General features: G+C 34.4%; 1 protein-coding gene across 1 annotated transcript; it reads right to left on the reverse strand.

The window, feature by feature from the left end:
• Nucleotides 1–1,637: 1,637 nt before the first annotated feature.
• Nucleotides 1,638–11,632, reverse strand: LOC114396830 (FHA domain-containing protein FHA2-like). Its single transcript, XM_028359011.1, has 3 exons — nucleotides 10,909–11,632; nucleotides 6,801–6,958; nucleotides 1,638–2,271 (listed from the first exon to the last, which is right to left on the reverse strand). Exons 1-3 carry the CDS (start codon nucleotides 11,501–11,503, stop codon nucleotides 2,062–2,064), a joined length of 963 nt encoding a protein of 320 aa, XP_028214812.1. The 5' UTR covers nucleotides 11,504–11,632; the 3' UTR covers nucleotides 1,638–2,061.
• Between the last annotated feature and the right edge of the window lie 1,479 nt (nucleotides 11,633–13,111).

Here is a 13,111-nt window from a genome sequence, read left to right on the forward strand (position 1 = left end):
TAACAAAAAATCAGTGAACGCTAGAACAAAATCACTAAATAGCTTTAAAGGGAACGAACCACTTACCTAGAAGACAATTACCCAACAACCGGAACCACCACCAACAAAAGAAGTGAACGGCAGAAGAACACCGGAACAACAACAACCACGACCGAAACAAGAACACGAACAGACAACCGTAACACGAGCATAGACAGAAGAAGAACACGAACGGACAACCATAACAACATCGTATGAAATGTAAGAAACAAATGTACTGTACGGACAACTAACTTTAGGATTTTATAGTAATAGAGTTAACGGCATTTTCAACTTTTCGCCATCGATGCTGGGTGCCCAAGCAAAAATGCTAAATGCACCAAGTAACACCTAAAGCTCAATGCATGATTTAAAGACTTCTCCTTAACAGGCTACCATTGCAGGGTAACTCTAGAAAAAAAAAAATAAACGTGACTATCACACACATTGCATATTTAAAAATTCAGCCAGACGAGCCTTAATTGTTTATTGTTTTAAAAAATAATGTTTCCTAAAAATTTTCCGTCTACTAAATACATTTGCAAACATTTGTTTCCTAAACACTTATATGTTCTAAAAATTGTTTCAACTATGCTTAAAATAGAAGAAAACAGAAGTAAATGATGATAGAACATCTCTCAACTGTTTATATATTTTAGTTTTTAAAACTTGTTTGGAAAAATTTTCAAAACTTATGAAATTTAGATGAAAAATTGATTGTGTAATGCAAAATTATTTTAGAAAATAATTTTTAAGACGAGTAAAGAGAAGATCAAACAAGCGTCAATCTATTGCTTTTCGATCTTCCAGTTTGAACCTCCAGGAATCCAAAAGACAATAGGGCCTAGCCCAACACCCAATAATATAGTGAGTGTTGCTAGGTGCACCCAGCATTCTAAAAAAATGACAAAATTGTCCTTGCTTGATTTTCCTCTTCCAGATCAACTTGATCCGGAAGAGGAAAAATAAAAATTTTGTTAATTATACAAGATATTTATTTCATTAATTATAATATATTTATTTATTTTATTAATTATAATATATTTATAAATATTAATTTATAATAAATAATTAATGTTAATCAATCATAATCATAATTCATGCTAATCAATCATAATTCTCTAAAAGAGGATATAAATAATTTCAGAATTACCAATCATAATGCAATTTTTGAAATTGCAAATTATTTATATCTTCTTTTAGGGAATTATGATTGATTGACATAATTGATTGATTAGCATGAATTATGATTATGATTGATTAACAAGATTGATTGATTCTGAAAATTGCTAACTCTGAAATTATTTATATCCTCTTTTAGGAAATTATGATTGATTAGCATGATTGATTGATTAGCATTAATTATTTATAATAAATCAATATTTATAAATATATTATAATTAATAAAATAAATAAATATATTTAATTATATTATAATTAATGAAATAAATATCTTTAAATATCTTGTATAATTAACAAAATTTTTATTTTTCCTCTTTCGGATCAAGTTGATCCGGAAAAGACTTCCGGATCAACTTGATCAGGAAGTACTGTCGGATCAACTTACGGATCAACTTGTTGATTCAGAAGAGGAAAATCAAGCAAGGGTAATTTTGTCATTTTTTTAGAATGCTGGGTGCACCAGCAATAATGCTGGGTGCACCTAGCAACACTCTAATATAGCAATGTGAAGGCCCAGCCCAATATTATGGTGCAAGCATTTCAACCACAGGCAGTTAATATACCTGAGGACCTATAGGGTGAATCAACTAGACACAACCAACTCAGTGATTTTTAAGTCTAACCTCCCATTTTCTAAATCCATGAAAAAGAAAGAACAAAAATAGTTCTTTCTGCTCTCAGCACTAGTGGGAGGGGAGGGGGAACATATTTACCCAGCAACAAAAGTATTTTACCAAAAAAAAAAAAACAGCGGAAATTTTATACAGATTTGGAGCTAAATCATATATCACTGTTTAGAAGCAACCACGGCTAATAGCTATTTCTTTCCAGTTTGAGTTTTTGGGGACGGGGGCAACGAGGTCACGATAGAAGAGAGACAAGAGAAACAAACTCATGGGTGACACGGCCCTTGGACCTTGTGTTGATGACAAAATGCTCCGGGTATTTCCTTAACAGCATAAGCAAGCCATACCAAGGCTTCCCTTTGGATTCAGGACCAGGCCAATCTTCTGATGTGAGATACCTCCTCACTCTGTTGTGGTGCCAAACACTGCTATATTGCTCCAACAGCTAAAGAAAAAGAAAAAGATAAGTTAAGCACTCAGAATTAAAAGAATGAATTTCTGTATCTTACCAGACATGTTTTAGATGCATAATGACCCATTTTAAGCTTATATTAGGGTAATCACGAGTCATTCCAGTCTACCAACCCAGAGTTATTAGAACCATTATTTTTCATATTCACATTGTTCACCTATTAGAATGTTATCAAGCACCCTGTTGGTGCCGCTGTGTATAAGTATAAGCGAAAAGAAACGATGGTATGATCCAAGCATAGCTTTCCCCAATGTAGGTGTTAAAACTGAAAAGGCATAGAATACATGGAAAAATATCATACTACTAGGCAAGCTTGTTACAAAAGCATCAATTATACATTGTAGGCACTCTCAGAAAACAGTTTAGTGATATGAAGAAACATGGGCAATTACAATGTAACAGTTTACCCAACCCTGGAAATCCGAATCCTAACATCATATGCCAGATGGATGATTGTGCCAATAGAAAACAACAACATTTGTATACGCCTATGACCTTGAAACTTTAAGAGTAGGTTAGGAATCAATGATAAGGGGAATATTTCTTAATAAAATCTTTTGTTCAGAAATTTATAAAACATTATGTTTGGAAATGGAAATCCATTTTTACTTTAGTTGTCTACAAACAAGGTAGTTGAATCGGGATACAAATTGTGATTCTGAAGGCCCGTTTTCCAAATCAGGAATCAAATTGTATCGTGAATTGTAAGATTCGTGATCAATAATAAAATATAGCACATACAACAAAGACATATTAAAGCACATATTCATGATCAATAACTAAATATATAACTCTAGGAGCATGAGGTTCATGAGATCTGTTGAAATTTGTTATAATAGAATAATATTAAAATTTATAATAAATATTCTGCTATTAAAGTTATTATATATTAAAATTTATAATAAATATTCTACTATTAAAATTATTACATATTAAAATTTATGATATATATTCTGCTATTAAACTTATTATATATTAAATAAATATTTGTACTTCAAAAACTATAACAGTTTTCCTAAGTTTTATGATAGATTTTATATATGATAAAGTAATTGATATAAAAACAATTATACAACAACAACGCCTTATCCCACTAGGTGGGGTCGGCTACATGGATCAACTTCCGCCATAATGTTCTATCAAGTACCATACTTCTATCCAAATCATTAAGTTCGAGATCCTTTTTGATAACCTCTCTTATAGTCTTTTTGGGTCTTCCTCTACCTCGAATTGTTTGCCTTCTCTCCATCTGGTCTACTCTCCTCACTACAGAGTCTACCGGTCTTCTCTCTACATGCCCAAACCACCTAAGTCTATTTTTCACCATCTTCTCTACAATAGGCGCTACTCCAACCCTCTCTCTAATAGCTTTGTTTCTAATTTTATCCTGTCGAGTCTTACCACACATCCACCGTAACATCCTCATCTCCGCTACACCTACTTTATTCTCATGTTGGCTCTTGACCGCCCAACATTCTGTTCCGTACAAAATCGCCGGTCTTACCGCAGTCCGATAAAACTTTCCCTTTAGCTTGATCGGTACCTTTGCATCACATAACACCCCCGATGCTTTTCTCCATTTCATCCATCCTGCTTGAATGCGATGATTCACATCCCCTTCAATTTCTCCATCATCCTGTATTACAGACCCAAGATATTTAAACCGTGTGACTTGAGGGATAATATGATCTCCTATTTTCACCTCTGAGTTAGAAACCCTCCTTCTTTTGTTGAACTTACATTCCATATACTCCGATTTGCTTCTGTTTAGGCGAAAGCCATGTGTTTCTAGAGCTCGTCTCCAAGTTTCCAACCTCTCATTCAACTCCTCCCTCGACTCTCCAAGGAGGACTATGTCATCTGCAAAAAGCATGCATCTCGGCGCTATCTCTTGGATTTGTTCCGTGAGAACATCCAAAATTAAGGTAAAAAGGTAGGGACTAAGGGTTGACCCTTGATGCAAACCAATTGTGATGGAAAAATCGTCTGACTAGACAATTATAAAAAAATAATTTTTATTTGGTACCAGATATTGCTCATATCAGAGACTAGACAATACTTAAATATCAGGTCAATAGTAAGTTAAAGTTGACAGTCCAAAGTTGAAACACGTTCTATCTTGCACAAAAGTAGCTAGAGTTAAAAAAAACACTGTTGTTTACACCTATTAAGGTTAGGATTGGGAATTAGGTCATCTCTTCTATCTAACATGCTCGATGCAACCACAGCCATGAGCAGCGTAATGCAACTGCAGTGCAGCGTGATTTGCCAGCTCCAGTCCTTGTGTTCTGCAATTTCTACAGCGAAAAGCGCCATTTTAGCCAGCACAACAACCCTTGGAGGTGCAGCAGGGTACCACAAATCCTTCTGAGGCGTCGTTAGAACTTGCTCAGGAATGATTCTTCTCCAGATCACAATTCTCGTGATTCAAGTATGATTCATGGTGCGATTCAAGCACTAAAAGGATTTGCTCACCGATTCGTATCGCCAGTTGCTCAAATTGTATTCAACCATATGCATTGTATCAAGAATCCACTCAAATTTGGTTGGGTTTGAGTTGATTTGCATTTAGTTTCAATTTTTGTGATTGGCATTTTCCCCTCATTTGTTAAGTCATTTAATTCTCCTAAGTTCTAAGTAAGGATAATAAACTTAATTTTGTTCAAGAAATTTATCTAGGTTCTAAATAGCATACAATAGTGCCATTATAACAGCATCACGTCACATACTGGCAGCTGGCCATTATTCTGAATTAGTTGTATTGTGTTTTAGTGTAATGACTGTCGTGGCTGCTATAGCAACAAAAACCATGGGGTTTCACGCATACCTAGGCCGCTATCCTGATAGCATTCAAAACTCAAATATGCCCCAAAATTTTAGTGTACAGAGGCAAGTTTGAGGGTATTTTGGGATTTTAACATTGAAATTGGTTTTGGGATAAAACTCTCCATGCCTCTTCTCATTTATGTGTTCTCTCTTTGATCCAATTCTCTATTACTGTGTGATCCAACAACTAATTGCTCTCATCTATTTTCTGGCCATGACCTGGTTTTGTTCAGTGACCACACGCTCTGTCTATTTTCTGGCCAGGTGACTTGATTTCCCTTTTGTTCTCACTGTGCCCGCTGGTTGTTGCTTTTCTCTTTGTCCTCTTTTTATTTTTTTCCCTTCTCTCTTTCTGTGTTTTTTGGTTTCTGACTCTGTTTTCTCTAGTCTGAGGTTTTTTTATTTTTTATTTTATATTTTGTGTCATCTGTCTCTCATAGACCCAAACTCAATAACCTTTTTTATCCTCCTCACAGTTACCCTTAAGAGTTAAGAGATTTAGAGGCTTAAACTTGTTTGTTTCATCAACTTTCATTGTTATTTACTTTTATGTTTTGTTTAACACATGTGAACTTTTATTGTTAATTATGAAAGCGACGAATTAAGTATTTTTTTTTAAAATTTGAGCATTTACATGTATGTATTATAAATTATGAATTACAACATGAGTAAAAATATTCAGAACAGTGCCTATGCTGCTATGTGCTATTCTGCAATGTTTTTGTGATTGTTCACCAAGCACCGCTATTTAAGATGGATAACTGTAATGTCAATCACGTGCAATAGCAGGAGTTATAAGGTTGACTTGGTGATAAAAAGAAGGTAGGGAGGAAAAGATCGTGGGTTCGATTCCCCCGCTAACAAAAAAAATAACAATTAACAACTAACATTTGCCGATCCAAAAAAAATTGCATGTTGTAGCATCACTATAGTGGTGTGGTATGTGCCATGGCTATTGCAGCCACTATAGACTGGAAATCGTACAATTTCCCAGCAATTGCTGGCGTGACTAGTAACCATAAACCATAAGAGTTGGAAACTGCTTTTACCCTCCTAATACTAATATTGTGTACTTTGGGTTTTATTGGAGGGCAATTTCGAGATTCGCATTGCATGTTAATGTTGTGAGCATCCAACTGCAGTAGTGCTGGAGACCATACAATTTCATAGCAATTGCAGGCAACAATGCTAACCCTAACACACTACAGCAGTTTCAGAGTCGGCTGCTATTTGGGATTGATAACTACATTGTGTTTTGAACATAGAAATTTAATTGTAAATAAATCCAAACCTCCTTTTTTATGATGTGTTGCAAGCATGAAAATTGATTTCTAAATCAAATCAAATCATTTTCAAATTTTGAAGATTCCAAGCATTACCTTAGAGTTAACGTTGATTCATAGTAATGGAAAAATTAGTTACACTAAATATTCTGGACCCCGTCTACTTAGTGTAACATGAATTTTACCTAACAAGAAAGAGTATGTTGAAGAATGTGTTGTCAATATTCATCCAAAGTACTAATGGGTCCTACCACTACAACATATAACCTTCTATGTAGAATTCTGGTGACAACTACTAAAACACATATGAAAGGTTCCCATACTTTTGGAAGTATATAAAATCACAAAAGTTCTGTAGCAAAAGCAACTTAAAACAAAATGATCAGAACTAACCTCGGTATGAAGTTTCTCCATAGGCATCCACTCTCCAGGACCGCAGAGATCAGAAAGAACAGTAGCTACAGATGATACTACATCCTTTTCTTCCAGCTGCTGAAGCTGAAGATTATCAGCATCTCGATCTACTCGGGATCTGCCTTCAGACTTCTTATCTGCAGGAACCAAACCATTGCAGTGACATTACAAATTCTGAGACTATTCATGTAAAATAGAAGTTGGATATAATGCAAAAGTATATACGACTGGGGAAACACCAATAAAGAAAAATACACAAGCTAGATAAAATGCATCGATTTCCTATTTACTAATTTGGGCAGCTTTGTTGTATTTCTGACGAAATCAGCTTGCTGCCATTTTGTTTTTCTTATAGCAGGAATGCTTATCCTCCTTTAGATGAACTTTTTCAATTATATCTTCCTTTTAATATATTCATTTATTGAAAAGAAAAAACAACTTCTGTGTTTTAATGATTTCAATTTTTTATGTTGAAACAAGTTTATGTATAGTTTCTCTATTGTATTTCCATCAAAGCTTTTAATGGAATAAATTATTTGAGCAAGTTCTTATTAAAAAATTATTATTCACAACATAATCACCAATTAATTTCTCTTTACGGGTTTCAAGAGGGAACAATAACTTTGACTAAAGGTTGATATCCCACATCAACTATAGATATGGCCATAGTAGAGCTTGTAAAATCTGGGGTAATCCTCAACTCATGAGCTGCCTTTAGAGATTTAGTTGGGCCAAACCCAAATTCAAGATGGTTTCTGATATCTTCAATAGTATCAATTAATACTGAGTATGAATACGGAACCTTTACTTATTTTCTAAAATAAATGGATAAAAAAGGACAAAGAAGAGACTTCTAATGGAGTTCCTCTGTAAAGTGTAAACAAAGGAGACTCCTCTTCCTGATTATTTTTTTGGGGGGCAAAAACTAGAACACCCAAATCTGACTTCTCAATTCTGCCAGTCCCCTATGCATAGTGATTCCCCTCCCTTCTTTTCCCAATGCAATCTTCTTGGGTAATCACCACCTAATGAGCTAGCTTATAAAGTTGTAATTTCTGCTTTAACTTATACCTAGCCTAATAGTAGGAACTAGGAAAACAGACACATTTGAAAATTAAATTTTACCTACACGCATTTCATCTTAGAAGATAAAATCTGCTATTGACAAAATAATAAGTGAAAAATTAATTGCAAGCAAGGAAAGATCAGTTCAGGCTATTCAACAAATAATTAATGAGGAAAAAATAAAGAGTCAATTATAATTCCACTATAAACCACAGTTAGAGTTAAGATCCCATATCAGTTACCAATATGGATACCAAGTACATTAGTATGGCCACATGATATGGTCACAATATACAGGCGGGTATATTTGGTATGCAAGTTGGGTTCAATTTCATGGTATTTTCTTAATATAAACTTTAAAGAAACTAAAAAGCTACATAATATGCTCTTATTTACTATAATTATTTCATTCCCAATAACCAGGTGAAGTTCAAATATCTATTTCCCAAACCAGTTTAATTAAACATGCAGTTTCGACAAAACTGCTTGCACTTTTGTCAACTATGATCAGCATGTTCACCACTATATATCTATTGAATTATTTAAAATCTGTAGAATATTTGTTAATAGTGAAAACACACTTGAAGCAAATAATAGAAATGTAGCACACAACTTGGGCTAGACATGTTAAGCCATCTGATTGGGTATAGCATATCCCTCAATTAGTAATACTTCAAGGATTAGCATATCTTCAATCCCTTAAAATGGCTAACTCAAATTATCTTGCAATCAGCGTTTTAAATCTCAGATAGTGACATGTAGCAGCCAGCCCCAAAACCGATATAACAGGATAGTGCTATTCCGAATTTTTTATATATTTTATATAATCTATACTATATACATATATCTATATATTCTAAAAAAATGATAAATTACTCAATTCATGACATTCATAATTAACAATAAAAAGTCATAGGTGTTGTAAACAAAACATACAAGTAAATACCAATAAAAGTCAAATACAGGTTTTCTAGATAGGAATCATCAATCATTATCTTCTAATTCCAAGTTTTCCTTATCATTTTCACTACTACTACGGCTGCAGATTTCATTTTTGGAAATTGGTATCCCATAAATAGCCCCATAAAAAATCCATAACCTCTCTGTTAGGGCTTTTTTGGAATCAAAACAAGCACCGCTATAGCTACTATTCAGCCTTCTATTTGGTCGACTTTGGCCACTATAGTAACCCGTTCCACTACAGCAGCCCCAGATTCCAGTAGCAGCCAGGGGTCACTCTGCTTTGCTACGCCACTATAAAGGTGTTATTTAAAACTCTGCTTGCAATTGGGCCATTGAAAGTTATATTTATTGTATCATCATCTAATCCCTAGCATCCATAATGTAGAGCATAGAATACTGAAAAATGGCATCAACCAAGGTTCAAACTTCAAACTCATCATAACTGTGAAGATCAATTATGGCTACAAATGGTGGGGATGAAGATATGTTATCATCATAGCACTATGCTAGAAACATTGCATATGTAAAATTTATAGTATCTACACCACCAGAAGTATATGTTGAACTTTATATTCCAGACTAAGTATTGGTGGGTAGTCCAAACATTAGTTACGAGAATTAATATAAAGAGAAGATTGTTTGGTTTCACGTTTCAACATTGCGCAGGAATAATCTTTTAGGAGAGAGACATTTATAATTTCAACCTATAACATATTATCTTTATTAATTCAGTTGATAACACAATAAACAAACCAAAAAATGTTTGATCAGTGAAAATAAATCTAAAAGGACTCCTGCAGAGCAAGAAGTGAAACCAAATTTGAAGCTTTCCTACTATTAAGGTTGTTGAAAACTCCAACAAATTTAGGAATTGAGCATGATATAAGTTATATAAAATGTGAAGGCGGAGGTTGTATTACAATAGAACGAATATAAATATGGAAACTGAACAAATTTTCCTTTGTAGACAAATCCTTGTTCACTGAAATGTTAGAAAGGAGATCGATTACAATTTGCAATATCATTAAAGAACATAAAGAATAATTTTCTAGAAATTGAAGTTCTGAAGACTCCCATGACCAGCAAGCTCTCTTTAGCAACCACACCAACTTAATTGTAAGATCCCAGTTAGTCCTCATTGCCACTCATCTCCCTGAGGGATTGATGTTCTGGAAAATTCCATGACAACTTTTAAATGTAGCAATTTATCTTAAATCTAGTTCACCTTTTCTAGTAACTGCAAATAATACCAATCAGAGGCACAACCAAATATAATGGCAAGTGGCCACTACAAAAGATAACAACCATCCAACCTTGCAAAACTGATGACCCTCACGAAACACAATTTCAAAAACCATAAAAAAGATACATCTCACACTATCCTCAAGCACATAAAAAAATTCCAAATATAAGACTTTAACAGGCTCCACATTATAACTACTAGTTGAAAATGTACGACCTCAACTTCACACATTATTAACTAAATTTCATGGACTGAAACCAAATAATTAACTTTAAAGCAGACATACATGATTACATGCCCTTTTGCTACCCCCCTCTAACAAATTTAATAACAAGACAACATGCATTTAGAGGAGCAATCGAGATAATAAACAGAAACAGTGTACATATCCTACCACATTCACTACATCCAAGAAAGCACTTGGTGAATCACCAAAGAATCAGACAAAATTCAGAAGTAGATAAAATTAAGAACACATGATGTATACAATTCACCATAAACCCTGTCTACATCTACAATCTATAATAACAATAACACGAACAACAAAACTTAGATTTAGTTCCTTAGGCGTTTATTGTGCTGTTCTCAAATCAGAATCAGAAATTGAAATTTCAGCTACACAATTCACATAAAAAAGGCTTGCATTATAATTCATCACAGGTTATCAGCGCAAAATTCCAATTTTGATTGCACAAAAAAAAAAAAACTTAAGTTAGCAATTAAAATTCCAACTAGTACTACAAGCAACAACAACGCAATCCATACAACAACAAACACAATCAACTGAAACAAAATTTCCAGAAAACACTAACTAACCCATAGGTGCTGACAGCGAAGACTTGCCACCAGCGTAGCCATAGCCATCATACCCATCCCTCCGCATCTTCCTTCCACCAACATCATCTTCATCGTCAAACTCCTCCTCATAATACTCCCTCCGCGGTGCCTTCTTCACCGGGCCGGGGCCCAAATGGTAATTATTATAGTGAGGAACAACCGGCCCGGGAGTAGCGTGGTTAGGGTAATGCCTCGGGCCCACGGGCCCGCCCAAGATGCTGCGAACGGGCAGGAGAAAATAGAACTCCTTGTCCCCAATCTGGAGGAGATCTTGGGAATCGAGCTTGACAGGGGGGTTGCCGGGGAGGTGGAGGACGCCCTCGACGAGGCAGCCATTCTTGCCGAGGACCTCGAGGGCGAAGCGGCGTCGGGCAAAGTCATAGAAGATGCGAGCGTGGTGGCGGGAGATGTTCATGCCACCACCGAGGCTGGATAGGTCGACGTCCACGGTGGACTTCTTGGAGTTGCGGCCGAGGACGATGGAGTAGGTCTGCATGTAATACTCAAAGTCCTCGCCCTGGAGCTTCGCGAAACCCGCCTCCATGTCGCCCCCCGCCGCTGCCGCGGTTGACATGGCCGGAGAATTGGAAATTGGAATTGGGAAGAACGAGAAAAGGGATTTGGGTTGATGGGAGAGAAAGGGAGCACGTGTGTGTGAGTGAAGAAAAAGAGAATTGGGAAATGAAATGTTACTTACATGAGGATAAAAATGAAAGATTGAATAAATGCTGAGCAAACAGGACGAGTCGCGCGTGTTTTGTTTTTATTTTAATTAATTTCCGTTTTTTTAACCAAGGGAGTTAAGGGTACTGCTAAGTGCACTCAGCATTTTCTTAAATACTAAAATTGTCTTTGCATTTTCTTTGTATTTGTGATGCGTGTCCGTAAGGACGGTCCGTAAATCTTAAGGATCAATTGATCCGTATGCGATCCATATATTAATATTAAGCACATATAGATAAACTTGAACCTAAAAGGCTTAAGGATTAAGTTATCTGTAAGTTGTTTACGGATCAAGTTAATCTGTATGTCTTTTACATATCAATTTAAAAGTTTACCGATATTTTAATTTTTTCCCCTTAAGTGTTGGATGCACCTAATAATACCCAGAGAGTTAATATTTTTTAAAATCTAGATTACATATATCTTTAGATAAAAAAAATTGTCTAATTATTTAATGTAGTTACACACATTGTCCTCTAAAATCTATTTAAATAATTCAACGTCTGTTTATCTATACATTTGTGATTTCTAATGAATTACTAATTAATTGGTATGACCAGACTATATTAAAAAATTATAAATATAAATATAAATATAATTGTTCAAGTAGCCTTCCACTCACAATAAATAAATGAGTGTCGCAATTAGACAAATCTTTTTAATTGCATAGGTAATTATCATGACGAAAAATTATAAAACAGAGAAACACATTATGTAAAATTAAGGTTACCTCACGGAATGCCATCAGACCAATGTAAAACAAGTGAAAACGTTTGCATCATAAATTCATATGTTTGAGAATCGTGCAAAAATTCAAATTTCAATATGTGTTTGGTTTGTGTGAAAGAAAAAAAAAACGATGATAGATATGGGGTGAGTCATGAGTGAGTATGAAGAAAATAAAATTACAAGTTCTGAGATTCGTAGCATAAAATTACTCTCTTTCGAGTTACAATAAAATCGATTATTTAGTCTTAAAAATGAGTTTTTAGGGGGGAAAATAATTTTTTAGGCAAAAAAAATTGACGAGGAGAATCGATTTAATTCTCGGTCACTTATTAGGCTATATTTTAGCAAAAAAATATTTTTTTTTTATCTCTAATTCTCTCATTTCTATCTTGTCTAACCAAACAACTTTATAATATCATTTCTACTCTTTTTCTTACCTATTTCTCTTAAAATCAAATAACAAAACATATAATTTTATTTCTCTCCTTTTTAACTATCTTTCTTTTATGTTCATTTACTCTATTTCTCTTTTTAAAATCAAACACAACCTTAAGCTGAGGAGAGACACGACACTATTTGTGAGTAATGAATCCTCTCCATTTTTTTTTATTACATTTCATAAGCTTTTGGAAAAATAAATAAAATGGAAATGATACACACTTTATGGAGAGTGATATTTATTTTCTCAAAAGCGTCCTAATAGAAGAAATGAAAAGAAAATGGAGAGAAT

This window comes from Glycine soja, chromosome 18 (genome assembly GCF_004193775.1).
Source record: "Glycine soja cultivar W05 chromosome 18, ASM419377v2, whole genome shotgun sequence".
NCBI classification, from domain to species: Eukaryota; Viridiplantae; Streptophyta; class Magnoliopsida; order Fabales; family Fabaceae; genus Glycine; species Glycine soja.